We start from the raw sequence: 22,872 nt of genomic DNA, 5'->3' as shown, positions 1-22,872 counted from the left end.
ACTCACATCTGCTATTGCTAGTGCTACATGAGCATAGTGCAGGTCAGAAGAAACCTTTGGGGTTTGCATGTGATAAAAAAGAGAGATGCAAAAATACATTGTTTATGCATAAACCCCCCAAATCCTTTCAAAAATACTAGTAACTATTAAAAAGGAGATTTGATCATAAAAGACTGTCGTATACTCACAGTACCTGGGTACGATTTAAAGAGGTGCATCAAAGAATTCCTGAGTATTGCAAAAGCAAGATAATGTCATATTCTCTCTTGACTTCGTGTACTGCTGTCATGCACATCTTAATGATGAATTTTAAAAGCTCTTAAGTTATAACCAAGCTACTGTATCTCCTATAACTGTGTGTCTGCAATAACAAATGTGTTTTACTTACTTCTTCCTTTTTATTTCTCTTTTTCCCACAAGGATTTTTTTTTCCACCAAAGGACTGTATTTAAACAGAAGTACTTGCAAAAATGAATGAGAAAAGTATTTTTGTGTTTTGTGTGTGCATACGTACAAACATATATATAAATAATTCAGTATATCATCCTATTTTCCTGATGTATATATTAATTCAGCTTTACTCTCTGGCTTGTGGTACAATGGTACCTTCCTCCTGGCATAGAGAACAGGCTCGTTACATTTGGAGCAGCAGAAAATAGTGGCACATCTTGAAGCAGTAGCATCTGGTATTCTCAGCCTCAGTCAGTGCATGCCAAAGGAATACTGTGTGCTGCAAATATGTCTGATAGCCTTTCATGTTTAATAGGTTTTTGTAGTACAATATTGCTCTCTTTCACTTTCTTTTGACTGCACTGCCTAATTATCATGTACTTGTATGTACTGCATTCTTTCACAAACATACATACATGCACAGTAATTTCATTTCTAATATAAATGCAAGCTAAGTTTCCCAGGCTATTGGAATTTCTGTATATTAAACAATTGACTCATCTTTTGCTTACAAGCGTTTTTGTTACTGTTTTAATAATCCTTTGCTTTTGAGGGTAAAAAGGTTCCCAAAACCCTCAGGAGTAGACAGGTGTGTAGATGGGTATAGAATATTTTTGATCATCCTCTTAATCTTGTTAGTGGGACTTCTTCCTTGTGAACTACAAAGTCTTATAGATTAGTGGTCTTCATCTTGTATTTTGGGAGACTTGGAACTGTCAGTAAAGAATCCACAAATGTTACTGTGAGGTGAGATCACATGCACTACCCAACGGTCTACCCAAGGAAGATCTCAAAATTAGTACTATTGGTACTGCTATTAGAAGGAGGGAAAAAAAAAAAAAAAAGAGAGAGAGAAAAAAAGAGAGCTTAAGAAATCAAACACAAAGGTGTAAACCCAGCCTGTAATCCTCCAACTTCTAAATTGTCCTTATTTGACATCAGAAAACTTCACCATCCTGTCCCAGAAGTGACGCATGGAAATGCTTATTATCACACTCAAAGCTAGTGTTGGCTAACAGTTAATTTCTGGACTAGGTGGGAGCAGTTGACATGCACATTCCTTTCTATACATTGGCTGGACAAAAAGCAGTGGCAGCTGCAAGAACACGAAGGCTGTGGTTCTGAGGAAGATATGGAGTGACATTTTTTTGTTGTGAATCTCAGTGAGGCATTAGAAAACCTGTTTATTTTGGAGGAGTTCATTCCTGTTCAAAATTGTAGCATGCTGCAGTAGAGTGGTCTGTGGCTTATCTAGTTTTAGTTCAAACAACAAAAGCTGGGTTCATGTAACAGTAACTCTGCCATAGCTGTAATTGGAGTTCCACTGAACATAGAGTCAAACTCCATTTAAATACTTTCAGGGGATGAGGGGAATATCTAATTTGCTTTCTTTAAACCAAGATCATTTCAGTTCAGACTTTATACATTTTCTTCCTAGTTTATTAATTCCATTGTGCGATTTGTACTGCTACAACTTTTTTGTTGGATTGCTACAACTTTTATTTGCAAAGAACTGTTATACTTGGCAAAGTTGTAGTGAGTTCTCACACACACAACTCTTAATTTCTGTATTTTAATATCAAATAACTATTTAAATAAAAATATAAAATGAAAAGTTTGTGGAAGACTGAAATTAAGTGGCAGAAATGAGCTTTAGGAAACCCTGAAGACAGAGCTGTAGCTTTGAGAGAGATCTAGTCCTCTACTTTGCAGGATCTGAAAAAGCAACTCTACTATCTGCATCTCAGTACTTTTATGTTGCCTTTCCAAAGGAAAATGGATTTGGATGTAGGCCTGAGTTAGATCTCACGGGGATAGTGTTCTGTACCTTAAATTACAATCAGATGTATTTTAGTTCAGACGAAGTTTTCAGCCTAAAATTGGTAAGAAGCCTAATTATTTGACCAGGTTACTATTTACACAGACCACTGTATAGCAATCTGTGATTTATCCACAGCTGGCAACATGTTAACCTTGAAAGGTTTCTATTTTGTGTTTGGAACAGTATTTAAATATCCAACTCTGTTCATTAAATGAAAAAAATAAAAGATGGTAGAGATTGCTATGGAGACAAGATGTTATATAAACTGTTCATTTTAATTCTTCAGAATGTAAAAATAGCAAAGAAGCTTGGCTGTTTACAGGCTTCCAGTCGTTCAAGGTACTGAGTAACTCCACGAGATGCAAAGCATTCTTATGCCCTTTGGACTTTTATTGTCCTGCAAAATCTGGGCATGATTCGCTACAAGCAATCATGCATTTGCTAGACTAGAAAGCATGGGATAGGGAGAAATAAATAGGAGACTTTCGTAGTAGTCTTTAACCTGTAGATTCTTTACTATATTCTTTTTCCAGCAGTACGATGCCTAAGATGATCAGTTAGCTGAAGTAGACAGGAGAAAAATACAGACGTGCTATGATCCAAAGAGAGAATGATATGGATAAAACCTAGAAAATACAATTGTTTCACTATTGTACCTTTTAGAGTGGCAGTGTTACAGATAGAACTGAAATGGGGTTTTATTTGTGTGTCCCCCCCAAAAAAGATTGTTGTCTACTGTGCCTTAGACATTTTCTCTGGCCTTAAATTTAACCCTTGCTGCTCTTGCTTGAAAATGATGGTTATTCAATGAGTTTTGAGAACAGTTCATAAAATTGCTTTTAGAATCATAGAACACATGATCTTTGTTTAATTAGTGTAAAGACCAAGCCATTGTCTCATTAATAGATTAGTGAAACTAGGGAATCTTCAGAAAAACATTGCCTATCAGGGTTGGAGGTATGCGTGTGCAAGGCTAAATTCCAACTGGCATCCTCGAACTGTTCTGTGTACGGGGTTGAAATCACCATTCACAATTTCACAGACAAATTCAGTTCTGTTTATTCTCTGTTTCATTTTTTGATTCTTTGTCTTTATCTGTGATAACATTCAGCTTGGGGGAGAAGAGATCTTGAAAAATAATTTCCCTAGGTCTGTTAGCAACCGAGAACTTTAATATTAAAGAATGAAGGACAGTTCTCTTGGGGAGGTGATAAACTATATTGTTACATTTTTAAAAGATGTGGTATAATGGAAAAGAATTAAGTATCTTTTGCGTAAATATCATAGCTGAATGTCCCATTGAGACTGTGGAGTCCACCTCTGTGACGGCCGAGCGGTGAGAACTGCAGGTCTGCTCAGTTCTGATAGCTGACAGCGTCACAGTCGCCCTTCCTGTGAGCACCTGTATCCCTTTACAGAGTCTGTGGTCATAGGCAAATAAGCAGAAATGTGAAAACCCGTAGGTTTTTCCAGTAGGACAATGACAACTACTACAATGACACCATACTCAACAGATTTGTTAAAAACAAGGTAGTAGTTTCTCAGGCAAGAGATTTCATTCATCTCCTAGCTGTGTGTAAGCCATCTAATTGGACACTGGAATTAAGCTGTGCAGTCTGATTGACTGTCGTTCTATAAAGGACCATTCAGAATTATGATGTAGCACCTTTTAAAATACAAACACTAGTCTTGGCTGCCATGGAAAAGGATACAACATACAGTGCAGAAGTAGTGGGTTATGTTTAATTTTGGAGCATTGTCATTCTCAGCATATGCAGATTCTTTGTCACTTCTGTAATTTCTTAATGGAAAGGCAGCATTTAGCCACATTTTTTGTTTGTTTTTTAATCTGTGCATATATATGACAGAAAAGTTGGGTTGGAGAGACCTTATAGAAACAGCATACTTAATGTGGTTCCTGATTTGAAACTGTTACAAGTCAATCTTTTTTTTGGACGCTTGCAGGGATTCTTCCTGACGGTTTCACCAGAAGCAGTATTAAAAGTGGCTACTCAAGCTTCTGCAAACAACAAGATCTTCAGCTTGAATCTTTCTGCACCATTTATTAGCCAGTTCTACAAAGAGCCTATGATGAAAGTCATGCCCTACGTTGACATCCTTTTTGGAAATGAGACGGTGAGTCTTACAAAGTATTTACATCTCTTGCACCTGCTTGTTTGTGTCTAGAAGCCTGCTTTTTGGTTTTCATTTACATAGAGAGAGAAAGCCACCGTCTGAGGTGTCAGTAGAGAATTGAAATCCACAGTCACTGGGCTGTGAAATTTCAGTTGATGCCAAACGTGTAACTTGACCTGTCAGAGGTTTGCAACTTGCTTGTTTTATGTGGCAACACATGAACAAGTTACTCTAGATTAAAAGAGGAAATGTCCAACACATTGGCTGTTTCCTAATAGCTGCCCGTATGCATGATGTACTCACCCAGCAGTTAAATCTCTGTTGGAAGAAAAAAATACGAAGGGCCACTGCAGAGCTGCAACTCGTTTCCATATGCATACTCATTCTTGATAGCATTTTCTGTGATGAGGTAGAATCTTTGGGGAGAAGTGGTAGGAGAAAGCTAAAAAAACATTTAATTGGTTTAGAAGGCTGTCATTGATTTTTATGGTAGATAGACTGGTGGTCCATCTGAGGAAGGCTTATCTTTGCTATGCAACAGTTGGGAAACAGATCGCATGAAATTCTCCCTGGAAGTCCATGGTAATAGGCCAGCTGAATTCAGATTTCACTCATTGTAGTGCTATCACTTTTTGATTATTTCCACTTCAGAAAATGCTTTTAAATATTAGTTTGCTCGGCACAAATTGGTTAAGTAAATAAATAAATCTTGAAAAGTGTGATATACCTAAATGAAGTGTTGGCATGTCTCTCAAGATAACTACGTTAGTACTAGAAAATTATGGAAAAGTTACTCATTCCTGTTAGTGGTTATTCCTGATTGTGACACAGAGAGTTCCACCAACACAAATCAATTTTTACACTGTTTTTGCATCTACACGTTAGGGGCTAGCATTATTACAAATACAGTACCTAAAGAAGTATTTTTAGAATGGAGAATATGGCAATGTTTTTAGATGCAGTAGAACAAGAAAAAAAATAATTGTAGCTAGCAATATGGAGGTGGTATTTTCTGGACATTTTGCTGCTATTGCCAATTTTTGCTTTAATTTAGTCTTTGGCAATACAGTCCTTACAAAGATGCTTGAGCATTTGGATTTCATAGTAGTGTGTTCTAAAGAAAAAAAAGTCATGTCTCACAAATTAGGTAGACCAAGTCTAGTCAATGCTTGGGTGGAAGAGGTTCAGACTAACTTCTGGGTTTAAATATTGCTGGTCTTCTATATAGATATTGTCCCATTGACCTATTAGGAGAATTCATATCACAGGAGTTCGTAAGGTACTGTTTCTCAGAAGATAAAACATAGATTGGTACTGCTTATATATTTGCATGCTTTATACACAATATTCCACTATACCGGCAACATTCCAGTTTTGGAAATTATATTCAGTCTACCTTAATTTCCCCTGCCATTTGAGTTTGCTATGGTATTTTTCACCTGCTGTCATAAAATACTGTGTAGGATTGTTGTGCATATTAAAGTGTGAAATATTCCCTGCATTTTCTTTGTATAATTTCTGAAGCGTCCTGTTGTCTTTCAGGGTAAAAGACACTATTTAAGCTTAAGTGACCATCCTTAGACTTGTCTGTACCATATGTAAACACTCCGGAGTACCAGCCTTTCATGGTATACTTTTGCTATCAGTTGAAACCCTGGTCATCTTTTAGTCTTTGTAAAGAAGAGACTCTATAAGCTGGACATTGCTAATTTTGAGTTGTTGAAATGATATTCACAGTAGTTTATTCTCTTGTCGTTCTGTGTGACTTGAAACCACACTCTTGGCATGGTATACTTCCAGTTTATAGTAGCTGCTGTATCTTGTAATTGTCAGTCTTCCTGCTCTCTGCATATGGTTTGTGGTAAAGAATAGTTACAAAACTCAAGAGAAGCTTACTCTGACATGTTCTGCATTCTGGTAGCTTCCTTCTTTGTTTATGGTTCCTATATTTGTTTCATCTGCAAGTACATTCAGGACTTCGTGTTTAAGTATGCCTTGATGGGGAATGAACCTCCCCAGCTAGTCAACACCAAAATTTTGCCCATTTACTGTGATTTCCTTTTGCTTTTTGCTATGTTTTCCATCGGTTTTCTAGTTTAGTTAAATACTTAAAGAGTGTGTAAGTTAACATATAAGCAAGACATACTAAGTTGTGTTGTTTTTTATTAGTACAAACGAGAGACTCAGACATGGTTTTTATTCTTCTCTGTGTTTATCTTCACTCCACATTGTAGACCAATACAATTTGATTGTTAATCACTGAGCTGTTTATTTTTTTAGAGTAATACAAAAAACATTCAAGAACAACAAAATTCCAAATTACTGCCATTCCTAAACTAAAAACAATTGGCGAAGTGATTTTAAATTACATCTTCTACTTAAAAATTTACATCTGAATGGAGATTGGTTATTTCAAGTTTCAGCCAGATGGTAATTAAAATGGGCAAGTTATAAACCTCTTGGAATAAATGTTCTAGTTCAGAATGTAAATGCCAGCATACCCTTAGCTGCGATGGAGACATTGAATACTGTGATAGCAACTCAATACATTTATCAGTTTCAGCATTAGCTCAATGACCAGTGGTGTTTTGATCATTGCTTTAAGTCCCTTTTATGACTAGCCAAACATCTTGCCTTGGATTTTGATACTTATTAACTGTACTTCATGTAATAAATTTAGTACAGAACGTTCAGAATAGGAATAATTACATGTTCATTGCTGCTAACCAATTAGGGCCATTCTGCAGTTATTATCTAGCAATACATGACTGGAGAACTTGATTATTGTCATTGCTTTTAATTTTTATTAAATTAAGTTTTTTTAATAGTGTCATTTTGCAAATGATTCTTAGCAATAATACCTTCCAAGCTACCATAATCACTGGATAATTAACCTGCCAGGATTAAGCACACTCTACTTTGCCTCAGGATGCTTAACTCTCAAATAAGGTCAATTATCTCCTGATGATAACTGCTTTGTCACAAGTTGCTGCTTAATTCGTCTGTAGAAGCTCACCTTAGAATCCATATTTTACAACTCAGAGTAACTTACAGTAACTGAATGGTCAAAGGAGTGAAAGCTTTTAAAATTACATCCCTATATAAAATTGTGCCATGTTTCCTATGCAGCAATTACCAGGCAAGTAGAGGAGACAAAATTTGCATCTATTTCTTTTCTAGACCACTTTCTCAGTTAGGGCTAAACCTTACTGTCTCTGATGTACTTTGCAACAGGGTCAACCCAGGAAGCACCATTTCTGTCCTACTTTTATTTTCATCAGAGAACCCATAGAGAAGTAAGTAATGGCCGCAGGAACGTGCACTCCTGTTTCTAGTCTCCCCAGAAGATACGAGTTACAGTAGCTTTTCTTCAGGAAAGGGACTACTTCTGGTGGGAAAGGTTCTGTGTTGTGGAATATGTAGCTGGGGACAGCAGTTTCTTTTCTTTGGAGTTCTACAAAGCTCTACAAAGCTTTCATATGATTCATCCCCACATATGGCAATCATTCACGACTTAGAGAGGAATATTTATTAATATATTGTGGTAAAGACCTTCTGGGTTGTCTTCCTACGTGCAGTCAGGACATCACTGAGAAATTTTAAGATTTAGAAACTTCAGAATTACAGACGTGCTGAGCTCCTCATCTACTGCTTTACGATAAAAAACATAACCAAGCAATATAGCTTGCACATAGTATGCAACAATCAGTTAAAGTTAAGGAGGATATAGAGAATAGAAATTGTGGATTTTTTAAAGCAATGGAATAAACAAAAATAATATCAAAGATCTTGGAAATGAGATCTTCCTCTCTAGTGTAAAGAGCTGTTACTTCTAAACACACAGTCTCTGAACAAATTAATTACAGGATTGTAAACCGAATCCTGCAAAGACAGATGCTTCTGCTAGCTGTTTGGGAAATTGATGCTGATGTGACAGCAAACGTGCTGAAAAGAGAGAAAGTTGTGTGCAAGGCATCTATGTTTTAGCAAGCGATGACAATAGCTTTAGTAATGATTCTGGGATTATGAATCCTGATCTTTAAAAAGATGGGGGCCTTTGTATGCAGTAAGATATCAAGCAGGTCTTGTCATCATTTCAGCTTATAATTACACTGAAATGGCACATTTTGTTTCATTATTTTAAAATGCTTTCAAGTGAGGTATCAAATACTAACATAAACATCCCCACAAATATATGTGGTTTAAATAAAGTCTTTGTGAACCTTTATAAGCCTTTATAAAGGCAAGTCTCCTTAATGACATGGGAAATTCACTTTAATGGCTGATTAACAGTCATTAAAACTGATAAACTCTTTAAAACAGATAACAATGGTTAACATTCTCCCAATTTGATCTTGCAGTCTGTAGTTTTGTGCTTTCCTTAACTGTAGGAGTGAATGGATTTTTCTGGCATGAAACTGTTTTCAGCACTCTGGGATTTACACCTAAATGACAGTTTCCAAATAAATTAGTCTATTCCCTTCATGTAATTTACAACGCATGTTTGTAAACAACTTTCACTGCACATACTTTGGTATGTAACATTACAATATGCTATTTGGGCAAAACTCAGTCCTGTCTATAAACTTTGCTGGATTATCACCTGGGACAGGATTGGTTTAGGAATCTGCCCACAGCTCACAAGAACAAGATGTAACAGCCTTCGTAAGGTACGCGAGCCGCATGGTGATTCTTCTTCAACTGGTGTGCAGTCACAATGGTGTAATTGAATTGATCTGAATTTACACCAATCTAATTGCTACTGTTCATACACCTAGCAGATCATTTACCACGCTGACTGCATGCCTTTTCAAACTGGTGAAGTGTCTGTTTCTGAGGAAATGATTAAGAGATGAGAGAGAGGAGAAAATCAGGTGGCAGGTATAATTTGATATGGGGAGGAAGGGAAATACAGTTTGACTTTTGATGAGTGAGGAAAGGGAAGCAAACGTTTCAGTCTGTTCTTCTATATCAGGCAGAACCAAGGAGAGAGGAATATAGCAAAGGACGGCTGGTTGCATCATAAAGATCACAAAGTTGTTTCTGTAATTAATTTCAAGTAAGCATTTACAATTATTTTTAAATGTTTGAAATTATCCAGTAGAAGGCAAACACTAAATTGTGTTTGGATTGAAACTATGCATCTCGAGTTAACTTGCATGCATTTAAAGAGCTCTTAAGATACCTTAATTCTTTAATTCTTCAGCTTTCAGAAACTGATGGGTATTGAGGAGTTACTTTCAGCCAGTGGTTGTTTTTAAGCTATTTTCTTTGTGAGTTGCACCTTTACATTCAGCTTCTAAATCATTTTCCATTCTGATTTAAGTTTTCAGAAGTATTAATCATCTTAAATGAATTAAGTTGAGCATCAGTGTTTTGCATTTCAATATATATGTCAGTACTTTCCATTTCATTATGCTTTCAGAGGTTTTCAGAAACTTGCCCCACTGGTGAGGGTAATTATATTCACTTCATAGTCTGAGTGAGACAGTGAGACCTGCACATTCCCTTACAGGGAGTTTGCAGTTCAGTTAAAAACCATAGTCAGATATTCTGACCCAGTTTATTAAATCCACATGGGAAAAAATTTTGTAAGGAGACATCTCATCTTCTCTTCTGTTTTAGCAGGTAGAGGTTTTTAAGGTCAACTGCTGCTTGTGTTTGCTTTTCTAAACTTCTGTAAACAGATGGAGATTTCTTTTTATAAATCCTACATGTGAGACTAGTGCAAAGTCTTTGGAGAGAGTCTGAGAATTAAAAATTGTAATTTTGAATGGAGGAAAAATAAATAGCATTTTTCTTTGCTGTCTTTGTAGAATTTTGACACTTATTCCTGGTGTAGATATTTCATTTTCAATTATAGGAAAGCTATGGCATTGTAATATTGCTGCTTAATTCACAGAATTAAGTATGCCAGTACATTCTCAGTATTGGAATATCTAATAAACTGTGGCCAACTGAAAAATGAGAGGGTCTCTAGCACAAAGGAGGTTGATAATGTCAGTGGCATGCTGTAAAGATGTGCTGTGGGAAGGATGCTGAAACAGCCCAAGGCTATTTCAGCTGCAGACACTGAATCTGCTTCTCCCTCTCTTTTCCCCACCCCTGCCTTGTGAACTGCAGTGGCTCTCTGAGATGAAATGCTTTTAAATCATTTCCCAACCTTGCAGCCGTCATTGATAAAAGCCCTGTTATTTGAAATGATATGAATCACTGTGGAGTTAATCATACCTTATACAACAACATATTTTGTTGTGATTCATTCTGTTTCAATTAATCATCTTATTTATCTACATTGTCTCAGCTGTTGCACTGAAATTCATGAGTAATAAGCAAGTAATTATTTTAGTGTAGTTTACCTAGCACATTATGAATGAAAGGAAAATTGAGAGCCAAGTATTTAAATTTATATTTAGTGCTGCTTTCAGCTAATGTCTAGCTATTTAAGTAATTTAGGAATCCTATCTCAAAAATGGCTTTCTTTTTTCCTGTAATGGAAAACAACCAGGTATTTAGAAGAGAAGCATGTACTTTATAACAGGCTTCACTTCTTCAAACCAGAAATATTTTCTGGTAGTCTCAGAATGCTTAGGGATATTTATCCTTCCTTATGCTATGCAGTGTTGAGACACTTGTAAGATTACAAATACTGTACAGAATGCAGATCAAGACCGAACAAGTCCTGTGACAAGGGAAGGCAGATTTCACCATATTTCAGCAGCTTGTGTTTTACTGCCGATGATTGATAACCCTTTTCACTTTGTAGCGCTTCCCAGAGTGTCTCATAACACTTCATAAACATTAAAGCTCAGAATAAACCAAGAAGGTGGGTGTGTAGTCTTGTCTCTGTTTTACAGGTGGACAACTGAGAGGTTACTGGCCCAAGGTCATACAGCGAGTCAATAGTAGAGACAGGAACAAGCAAAATAGAGTTCTAACTTTTTTCTTCTGATAGTGTCCTGAAATGTTGTCAGCTGATGAATATATTTAGGAAAAAAACTCACCTGTTAAAGACCTGCAGGATTTGGCTTTCAGTTTGTAGAGTACAAGAAACATACATCTCTGAAAGCCGTTTAAAGGGGAAATGCGTGCATTTTCAGTAGTCACAATACTAGGGCAGAAAGCAAGTATGTAATATCAGAGCTGCAAAAATAAAGGTAATGAATAAAATTTAGTGATACCATTGATAACGAGTAGAAGAATAAAGACAGAAATATTCATAAAAACTTCTTTAAATCAGTACCAATTCAGAAGAGTTCAATTTCACAGGGGTATTTGCAGGTAACGCAGCAAGTAAAATATTTTTAATTTTGGTAAAAGACATTTGGATCCAAAATACTGGATTTTGTTTTCCAACCCATCTGAGGTCTGTTCTGCAACTCCACATTTCAAGGCTATTTTGGAGTGGATGCAGCCAGTTTGCAATTTAGAGCATCGTTAGGTCATGCTAAAGCCTCTTAAGCCAACAAAGAATCATTTGAGATGTACGGTGGGTTGTAGGGCTGCATTTAAGATGCCATTCCATGTTATGCTTGATCCTATCTGGATGTGAACAGATGCAGAAAGGATTGATCTCTCACACCTGCCCATACTCACTCCCTCACCATCCTTAACATGATCATTAGATCCAACTAGATGAGAGATTAATACATGGTGGTGCAGAGGACTTTGAAGGAGAGCGCTTGATAATTTCTCTGTTTTTTTCTGATCTAACCAGTCTGTAATGTTAATCTGTAATGTCTTCCAAGAAAGACAGCAAAGAAACACAGCTGGGTGCATTGTCTGACTTAAAGATTTTATTTCTGCAGTATAGTATTTACAGCAGTATCCTTTTTAATCCTGACTTAATGTTATATATGCTGCCACTCAGTGTAGTTTTATCTACGGGTATTTCGTTGAAACTTATTATACATGGATAGGTTGAAGTATAGCTATAAAGTTCTTGGACAGAGGTTATTACATAAAAGAACTTGTATTTGCCTAAGGACTATGTATTGATGCTTTCTGTGTTTACAAATTTGAGTCTGAGCAGAGAGTACTTGAAAGAGAATAAAAGGAAAGAATAGTCAAGGAGACAGCCATGACTATGTATCCTTCTTTGTTCAAAACCCTGTGATCGTGTATTGTAGGGAGGTCTGGAGGCTGCTCTAAACTCAGTCTTGCTTTTAAATTATTCTTTAAGGAAGAGTGCTTTTAGCTGGAAACTGACTCTATGCCTTGTCCTAGTGGTATGACAAGCACAAGAACCAGGTATGCTGATTAAATACAAATGGTGTATTCTTTCATGCTAAAATCTCAATGTGTCAAATCTCCTTTTGCCGCTGTAATCACAAAAGGATCAAAAAGCAGGAGCACTTTTAGCCTTAAGTCTCCCACAGGTGTTTTCTACTGTATGTAGTATTTCTTCAGACAACTTAAAACTCACTTTTAAAATAATTTTAATTTTTATGATGATGATAATGCAGATTATATCTATAATTTAATATTGCAATTTATGTGCTCAGGTTCACTGTCAGATTAATATTCTACTATCCAGAACATCCTACATCACAGGAAACCACCACATTACATCTAGAATTTAAATTGCAAAAATACAGTGGAGTACAATACAAAAATACTTGTAGCATGGACTGAGTTGATGAAACTCAGTAACTCAGCTTACGTTTCTGTAAGGTGTTTTTTTTTTTTGAATGTGAGATGGGAGGATACATAATTCGCCTCTGCCTCATCAGCTGAAGTCATATAGTACATGAAGTGAAAACCATCTTGGTTTGACAAACTAGTTTCTTAGACAGATCTCTGAAGAACTGTTTTCTGTCAGAAACTTCTGGCTGAGGCTTAAGTAATATTTTTTTTAAGCCAAAGTAGTCAAGATTGCCAATAATCGTATATTTCTTATTTCTGAGATACACATGGTGAAACCTAATATACTAATGTTTTTAGCATCATAACTATAATGGGAGCTCTACTTTGACTAATTATGTATAAAATTATATGAGTACTCCCCAAAGTTGTTCCTCAGGTTTCCAAAGTGTTACCTAAGATAATCTGATACTTACAAGTTTTTAAGCTTTGTTTGTCTCACTTTCTCAAATACACAGTGAGGATAGCTGAGTTACAAAGTTAATTGTAAAAAAACAGTGAATATTACAGAAATATCCAGGAGATCATTTGGAAAATAATGTTTCTAGTGAAAATTAGTATGTTGGATAGTTGGTGTACAGTATATAAGTCACTATGGCTCAGTAGTCCACATATTAACCAAGGAGTTAGATGCCAATAAAAACAATATGAAATCATGTAATTTCAATTTTATTGTAAAGAAACCACTGTGAGTTTACCTTAAAGTTGCACAGGCCTTTTGCTGGTGTTTGCTTGCTTTGTGTGCTTGATGTTGCAGCCTTTTCCATTCCTCTGTCATGAGTTGTGTAGTATCTCTGCAGTTTCCAGAAGTTTTATGCACCCCTATGACTTCTGGTGTCACAGGTAGAGTCATCAGTATGGCACCTTCATGCAGACTAAAAAGTTCCTTGGAGAACTATTTAATACCACTCTAGGTATTACTCCTGTGGTTAGCCATCGTTTAACATCTGTTGCCTATCCAGCAGCGTAGAATTGTATACATAGCTCGTTTGACAGTTCTGCAGGGAGAGATATTTTATAACTGGACAATAGGGCAAATCCTTACACTACTATTTTTTTCAAGAAAGTATGCAATACTAAAATAAGTGCAGAGAATAGAGATAAGTGTGTTATTCAGTCTGTATGAGAGTAAGTTTTTCATTTAATTATTTTAATATTGAAGCTGCATAAGAAATGTAGGTGCATGTGTAGCTGTACAAAAGCATGTTGAAACTGGATAAGAACAGTTCTTTTAAATTATTTTTAAAAACTTGTATAAGGAAATAATCTTGAAAACAAACTTCAGGTGTTTAGGAATAGAATTGGCAATGTCTTTAGTACATTAACATATTATTCCATACTATTACATAGCACTTTTTTTCAAAGCTACTGTTTAAACCTCATTTCTTTTATGTTATCTTTCTCTATCAACACTTTCCTTCAACTTGTTTATATAGCTCAAATAATATTTTTATTCTGTCAAGAGAGCTTTAATCTGATTGCACAGCTATTCAGTAGCTACGTTTTTCTGACTTTCTTCAATGAAGAAGAGCAAAACTAGACATTTAAACCCTCTTTTTCTAATTTCTGTCCAGTTATATAATCTTCTGTTACTAGGTTTTCTACTGTTTGTAGATTTGATGGGAAGAAATGTAACCCATGGATGTTTTATTTAAGACTATTGAAAAGACATTATGTATAAGTAAACAATATAAAAAGATTTTTCCTTCATGCATTTATATTATTCATAGAAGGTAAAAAAAAAAAAAAAAAAAAAAAAAAAAAACTATATTGTAATTTTGAATTGATTTAGAATTTAGAATTAAGACACCGGAGTTGTTAATACTGAGAATTTTTATTATTTAAACCTCTTTATACAATTAAAACAATTTGTAACTCCTATAGATGTGATTAAAAGGAATGTTGAGCATGCACTAAATTATGAAACACATAATGGGTTGTAAATATACCTAAGGGCTGCAAAAATATTTTATTCTTTTCTAAGTAGATTTTCAAAGAGTCGTCAAAAAAATAAGGAAGTGAGCTTCCTGGAATTGGAAAATTTTCTAAAATTTCAAGGAATTGCAAGTATGTTCCTCTGTCAGTGCACCTGAAGCTTTTTCTTAATTTTGGGGGAGAAGAAATATTGACCTGTGTGGGTGAGCAGTCAGATGTTCTTAACACACAGCATTTTGTATGTATGCTAGTTTGGGACAGCTATGATTAACATGCCTTTTTCCTCTCATTGGAATTTCTACTAGACCAGTAGATGCATCTGTGAGTGGTCTTGGACACATACCAGATAAATGGATCAGTCAAGTTAAATTCTGTACATACAGTTGCCAAACACTATGCATTCGATTTGAACATTGAAGGAACTGCCAGATTTGGATAGAGCTGCATCTTGGTATAAGTGAATTATGATAATGACTCAAACTACTGAATCTAACTGCTCAAAAAAAACCCACTCATCATCTGGAACCAAATTTACTTCTCCTGGAATCCAATTTGGTGTAAAGAACTGAAGAAAGACATAGCCTCATGCTGCCAATTGTAGCCTGTGTCTCAATGTGCATTATCTGAGAGGTAGGTGGACAGATGAATGAGTATTCTAAAAGGTAGCACTGGTGGGAGGTGGACCTATTATTTAGAGTACACCATGGCATGAAAGCAAAGGGGTAAGTCATCCCAAAGTTATCTTTTCATGTAATGTAATGAGATTAAGAATTATAAGGTGCGTTTTTTTTCTTTCTTGTAACAGACTTAATTCAAAGCATACCTATTCATTTTGCACCACCTCTAATAGAGTTGTTTTTGTAGGAAGTTAGATGTCAATTATTTCTTTCTAATCAACCTTCACCTCTACTATTCTTAAGTAAGGGTTTATCTTTTTTGTTGGTTGGAACTTAAAAGTGCGTTGTATAAAATACTGCAACATAAATTAACAGAAGTTTGTTACTTCAGAAGGCATTTGGACAGATTTAAAGTGAGAGAAGAATATCTAACAGGTTAGCAAGGAATGTTACCATACCAGGAAGATGCTTAATTCAGGAGTAAATTACAGAGACATTTATTTTGGCTGTTATGCAACGTAACAATTTCTAGAATAGTATCTGGTGTAATTAGACACATAGCAAACCTAAATTTTCTATTTTAAAAAATATATATTCAGTCTATATATTTAATAATGATCTTGAATGTTATATGGATGCAGAAAATTGGATAACTAGACAATATGGCTGTCCACAGCAAATAGCATTTAACTTTCACTTTACACAGTAATAGCCAACTCTTTAATGAGAGCTTAAATGAAACTGAACTTTTCTGTAAATATGTCATTACAAGTATTCTTTCAACTTTCTTTCCAGCATAGGAACTGAGATTTTTTCCAAAGACAGGGTCCTGGTCTAGATAGATAGTTGATCTGATTCATTCATTTTGGCCACTACAGTGGTCCTTGAGCAAAGATATTTCTTTCAAGAAGAGATTACCCAGATAATTAGAACTCTCTCATTTTACAATTTATGCCACATGTGGAAAGTTTTCTAATGATTTTTTTTTTAATTAGATTTGAACAACTGTTTTCAGTGCTACTGTTTGTTCATCTGTTAATAAGACCTCTTGCAATAAATTCTTGTTCAGGATAATGAGTAAGAGAAATTATACTTTGTGTAGATAAAATTCTCAAGAGTAAATTTGAAATGTATCCAAATTGCTGTGCAAATTGTTTGAAATGTAACTAATTTTGTCTACACTAATCTGCCCAAACCATATTACTAATTTAAATCAAGATCATAATATGCTGTGATATTTACCTTTTCATAACATTTCCTTAAGTACGTATTTTTTTTCTTTTACTTATTTCTTACATTCCATTTTTCTGAAGCCAAACACGTCATACCCAGCAACAACCTGAGATGTAAATTTGGTATAACTATGCAATGTTTTCCCATTTTAGTTCCACATTTTACAAACACTTCCATGGATCTTATGTTGCCTGTCTCAGCTATGTGGGAAGTATAACAAGGTCTTCAGTAGTACTTATTACTGAGCATAGTTACTATTCTTTCTCAACAGACAGCTTGTATGCCCTGAACTACCCCAAGTAGCCATCTTTCTGTAATAAGCCGTCTCCTGAAAACCCTTTCCATCTTCCTGCTCACAATAATCTCCCTGCAAATATGAAATGCCTCCCTATTATTATACTGACTAGGGGCATAAGGCATGCAGTGTTCAGGCCCACATCAATATCTTATGGTCCTTGGATGGCTGTAAATGGAAGACTGACAATATTGGAGAGGGGAGGTCCCCAGCTTGCCAGCAAGACACACAGAACTTACTGCCTGCCCTTGAAGGTCTCCAGGATATTAAGCCTTATGTATGAGTTTACCATTTATCAGAAGCTATTATGGGATAACCTTAAAAATTTTCTACAACATTTTCATCTGAGCATCATACAACTTCCTGACTTTACAGACAAAGGCATATGAAAAATGGTATCGATATTTTTTTTTTAATTCCCTAAAATATTCCTAAGTTTTCCTGTGAAACACGTCATGCACAGAATATATCATGAGTTGACATGGTAAAATGATTACATGGATCCTTTTCTAAGGCAACTTGCATTACTTGGCAGTGAATTGACCATTTGAGTAATATGTACATCCCAAGATAGCTTTTCTAAGAAAGTATCATGTTGTTTGTTTTTTTTTCTTGCCTATCTCCTACCCTTACTGTTACAGCAGTTAACTTTATAAAAGGTGTTTGGAGTACTATACACTATACAAAACAGAGTAAGAGGCATGTACTGTTCAAAGAAACTTACGTTTCAAATAGAGATAAGAGACAAACAAATAGACAAGAAAGGACTGGAGAGAGATGAAATGTCCTAACAATGATGATACACTTGATTGGTGTCATTCTCAAAAGTAGCAGCTAAGGTTTCAGCTCCATAGTCTCATGTATCAATTTTTAAAAGAAATGCAATTAATGGAAAAGAAAAAGGCAATGATTATGCTAAGTCTCAATATACAAGATCCTTCATTATGTTTTTTTTTTCAGTAATTCTTTTTCATCTTTATTTTTTGCTTTTCAGTCTTAAGTATCATAACAGCAGTCAAAATTTTGAATATTTAAGAAAGCAGTATGGAAGATTAACTGTTCTCCATTTACTGACCGTTACTTGGAACCAAAAAAAGTCTTGTATTTTTGCAAGCATAGTAAGTTACACTGTTTTTCTTTAAACTTTAGGGTATGAATTATATTCCTATAATGACAGCTGCAGGGTGGAATGTTTTAACACACTGGAGTGAGATATATCTTGGACACATTCTTGGTATCTTAAGTTCAACATGCTCCATATGGTGCCACTGAGCCAGTGATTTTGAAGAAAACAGTCAAAGACTGCTGAAACAGCGTAAAATACAAATTAGTCTTTGCTATATAAGTAAAAATTCACTGTCAATCTTTTCAGCTTTCTGCATGAATACTTCCAGCAACTTTTAATAGTAGTCTGCATGTTTTAAAACAACTCCAGTTCTAGTAGAAGAGAGTAAAAGATTGTGTGCTAAGAATGCATGCTCATTTTTAACTGTGTTATGCCTAAGTCTCATGCAAAATTGCAATGGAAAAGGATGTTTGGCTTGCCTGTATTGTCACTTTAGCACTTGTGTGTTGCAAGATTTGTGAGAAGTTGCTCTTTGTTAACTTGGTCCTCTGTCAGCACAGAAGAGCCATGATATAGCTGTGTCTTAGAGAGGTGTCTTCACACTCCTACTATTAAGAATAGTAATAATAGGGTACCCTGTAGTAAAAGTACTTAATAACTATTGTTGTGACTTAAATATTTTAACATTTGTGGTACTGGATTAGCTGAGAATTAGACTTTCAGGACATGTGGGACTTTTTTCATGTATGTTTTTGTTCATGGTATTACTACAGGTGGGAGTTAATGTATGCGTAACTTGCTTGTCTATTTTTTATCTTAATGTGATTTTTTTCAATATCAACTTAACCCAGAGTTTATACTCATGTTTATAGATTACAGAATTCGTACAGCATACTTGCAGTTTTTAATACTGAAGTTATTGGATCATAACCTGAATTTAACTCTGCATTTACCTGATGTATCATAGAATCACAGAATATCCTGAGTTGGAAGGGACCCACAAGGATCATCGAGTCCTACCTCTGGCTCCACACAGGAGTACCTAAAAATTAAACCGTGTATCTGAGAGCAATATCCAAAAGCTTCTTGACCTTCGGCAAGCTCAGTGTTGTAACCACTGCCCTGGGAAGCCTGTCCCAGTGCCCGACCACCCTCTGGGTGCAGAACCTTTCCCTAGCACCCAGCCTGACCCTCCCCTGTCCCAGCTCCATGCCGTTCCCTCGGGTCCTGTTGCTGTCCCCAGAGAGCAGAGCTCAGCGCCTGCCCCTCCGCTCCCCTCGTGAGGGGGCTGCAGGCCGCCATGAGGCCTCCCCTTGGCCTGCTCTGCTCGGGGCTGAACAAACCAAGGGCCCTCAGCTGCTCCTCATAGGTCTTGCTCTCTGGGCCCTTCCCCATCTTCATACCTCTCCTTTGGACACTCTCTAATAGTTTTATGTCCTTTTCATACTGTAGTGCCCAAAACACACAGTACTCAAGGTAAGGCCACACCAGCGCATAGGGAGACAATGACTTGTGTAGATTTTAGTCCTGGATTATTACTAGGGTTTGTGGTTTTTTGTTTTGTTTGTATGTTTGTATGTGGACTCCAAACAAGAAACCCAAGGAGCAGCCATGCAAAATTGTCTTTCAAGTAGTATCAACCTTAAATCATTTTGTATTGATGTTTGCTCCTAAGAACAGATTTATAAATATAAACTGAGCCGCTGAGAGGGTTGTTGGGCACTGGAACCGGCTCCCCTTGAAACAGAGGATAAAAAAAAAAGCCACAGTACACCAACCTGTTAACCCATTCTTGTGCACCTTTCCTATCAGCAGAGCAACATAATGAAATGAGAGTATTAATGGTGAATCCGACTCTTAAGGTGTTGATTTGCAGAGTTATATTCCATGTAAATTTGCACATCACAGACTGAGTTGATCTAGGAATTTACTACCATAGGAAGAGGGAGTCGTTCCTCCCTGCTCTTCCCTTTTCAGACTTGTAGCTTCTGTGTCAGGTTCCCTCTGCACAGCAGAGCAAAGGCAGCAGAGATATGGGGAGTATTTTAAAGAACAGGCCCAAGAAGGTGTGTCCACATGGTCTTTAAAGAGGGATTTTATTTGAGACAGTTAATCTCAAGGTAAAAACAAAACAAAACACAACGCTTGAGCTTCTTTCCCACTGATTTTTTTTTGTAATCTATAGAACTATTAGGCAAAGACTGGCAGGTAAGTATTACGTCTAATGTTTTACTAATCTCTTATTAGAGTTACCTGCCCTGCTGTAGTCCTGCTAGATTTAATTAGATAAATCATCAATAATTTGCTCAAATTTCCATCTTTAAATATAGCCCAAATGTCAATTTTCAAAAAAATTTGCTTATGTCACGTTTATTAAATCATTTGGGATACAGCTTATGCTGATATCTGTGGTAAAGGACCTAGTTGCCAGTGGACTTAATTAAATACCTGTAAACTCAGAAAGTAGGTTCAAAGCGTTTTAGCTCCTCATACAGTATTTCTCATAGTAAACACAGGTCAAATCTCTGCTTTAAGTGAAAACTACAACTTAGTATTGTCTGTAGAAACATGACCAGAACATCAGTGATATTTTAAGGTGGATGTTTTCTCCACATACGTAAAATACAATCATTACCATTTTTTTCCTTTGCAGCAGCCTTATTCTGAGATACTTGTCCAGTCACAGGACATGCATTGGTATATGTTTGATACACTTATTTGTGGTGACTGTGTAGGCCTCCCAGTTTCTTTGACCACCTTAATCCATTTTATATAATATAATTCAGCTGTCACAAAACACTGTCCCCTTTCTTTCAGGGAAGACCTCTTTCATATGAGTCTTCCAAGCCATACAAGTAATCTAACTCAAGGAAATGATGCCAAGGGACCCATAGGACCTCATTAGCACCTGTCTTCACTTTGTGACATGGGTAGACTGGGTTATATGGTCAGCACCATTGCAGTCCTGGTCTAAATTGGAAGACATCTGTGCTTTCCTTCTCCGAGTATCAGTTCATCATCACTATGTGGCAGCTTGCACTTAACTGTTTCAAAATAAGTCTGTGTATGAAAAAAAAAATAAATAAAATTGTACTGCTTTGCTCGGCTAGAGACAAAAGGAGGACCTCCCTATGCCAAAGATAGTATGTGATGCAGAGCATGAAAGGAGAGCTATCTGCTAAAGGAGGACAGTATGCAGACTGGGCTTTTCTTAATTCCACATCCCTGCCGTTGATGGATTATGTGAGGAGAAGAAGAAACAAAAGAGTAAGGGAAAGACTTGAGAGAAAAAGATGGAGCTTTCTACACCAAAATGGTTCTGTATTTGCCAGAGGTGGAGAAATAAGCTTACCCTTTCAAACTTTGTGCGATGGATCAACCTTGCCTTGGTACATAAGAGCCTGGATGTAGATTTCCTTCATCAAACCAGAAGCTCATTCATACTTGGCTACTTACAGGCCAATGAATTACTTCTCCTAAAAGTTCCTTTCTTGATAAATCAATCTGCTTGTGTGTTTGCACTATATTATGTAAGAAGAGCCTTGTCATCTTCCTGAAATAATAGGACATTGTGAGATACAAAGTATTTATGGCCAGATTTAAGTACTTTAAAGGAAGCAAATTATTGCAGCTCCAGGGCAGCAGTAACTTACATAGTGACAACTTATACATGTTTTATGTACCTATTTACTTCAATGCTCACTACAGAAATATAGTTACCATAGCAATGACCAAGTCACCAGATTTCTTTGCTAGTTCTGGAATACAGAATACTCATATGCCACCTGAACTGTGACTATTTCCTGCACAAGTACTAAAAGCAGAAGTTGAGGGTGTCACACACTTTTCTAAACTAACAGTAACATATTGATTTACAGAACATTTTATGGTGAAAAGCAATTGGTGCAAGTGGATCTTTGGTTGCTAGCATCCCCAGTATTGTAAATACTTTGCCACCAAACTGAGAGAAAAGCTTCACTGGCTCCTACCAGCAGAGACTCCACTAGTATATACTGAATCTTTAATCTTGTGTGGAAAGTTGGTACCTATTTTCAGTATTCCAGGAAAATAATATGTGATATTTTCTCTCATTTTAAGTTTGAATTCATAAACAAAGCCACCTTTTGGCTATTTAATGCTACTTAATATAGCATCACAAAAAGTTGTGGTGTTTTTTGTTTGTTTTGTTTGTTTGTTTCCCTGCTTCTTGTGTTACTTTAGAAGTATTCTCATTTATTTAATGGCAAAATTGTGAGGAGTTGAGATAGTTGATCTTGTATATCTTGGAGTACAGTGCGCTAACACCAATAGAATAGGGAAGAAGCCAAGTACCCAAATTTCCCAAATGAGCATTATCCACTGGGGCAATGGCAGGTGAAAACTCTTTACCACAGATCTAGACTTCTCCTTTCCTATAGCTGAGTTGTGTTTTCTAATGTGTAGACAGTGCAAGATAACCTGAATGTGCGTAGCAATTGTGGGTATTTGAAGAAAAGCAATCTTAATCTCCCATTTCAGTCATTCTCCTTTAACACGGACTTGACTACACAGGAAAATTAACCTGAACTGAAATAGCACATTATTCTTAAGCAGAAATCTTTAACTCGGATTTGTATTATGTGCGTTTATGGACAGTCTCGTGGTGGGACAGGAGTTCTTTGCCCCTGTTTGACTT

The 22,872-nt window shown here is 36.2% G+C and overlaps 1 protein-coding gene across 1 annotated transcript in view; it reads left to right on the top strand.

Moving 5' to 3' along the window:
- ADK (adenosine kinase) overlaps positions 1-22,872 on the top strand; it is a 271,536-nt gene that overhangs the window by 189,166 nt on the left and 59,498 nt on the right. The window contains exon 7 of the mRNA XM_035329771.1: positions 4,238-4,408. Within this exon, the coding sequence (XP_035185662.1) occupies positions 4,238-4,408 (171 nt within the window). The remainder of the gene's footprint in view (positions 1-4,237; positions 4,409-22,872) is intronic.

This window comes from Oxyura jamaicensis, chromosome 6 (genome assembly GCF_011077185.1).
Source record: "Oxyura jamaicensis isolate SHBP4307 breed ruddy duck chromosome 6, BPBGC_Ojam_1.0, whole genome shotgun sequence".
Lineage (NCBI taxonomy): Eukaryota > Metazoa > Chordata > Aves > Anseriformes > Anatidae > Oxyura > Oxyura jamaicensis.
Note: the sequence above shows the minus strand (reverse complement) of the source record. Positions and strands in the feature narration are given on the sequence as shown.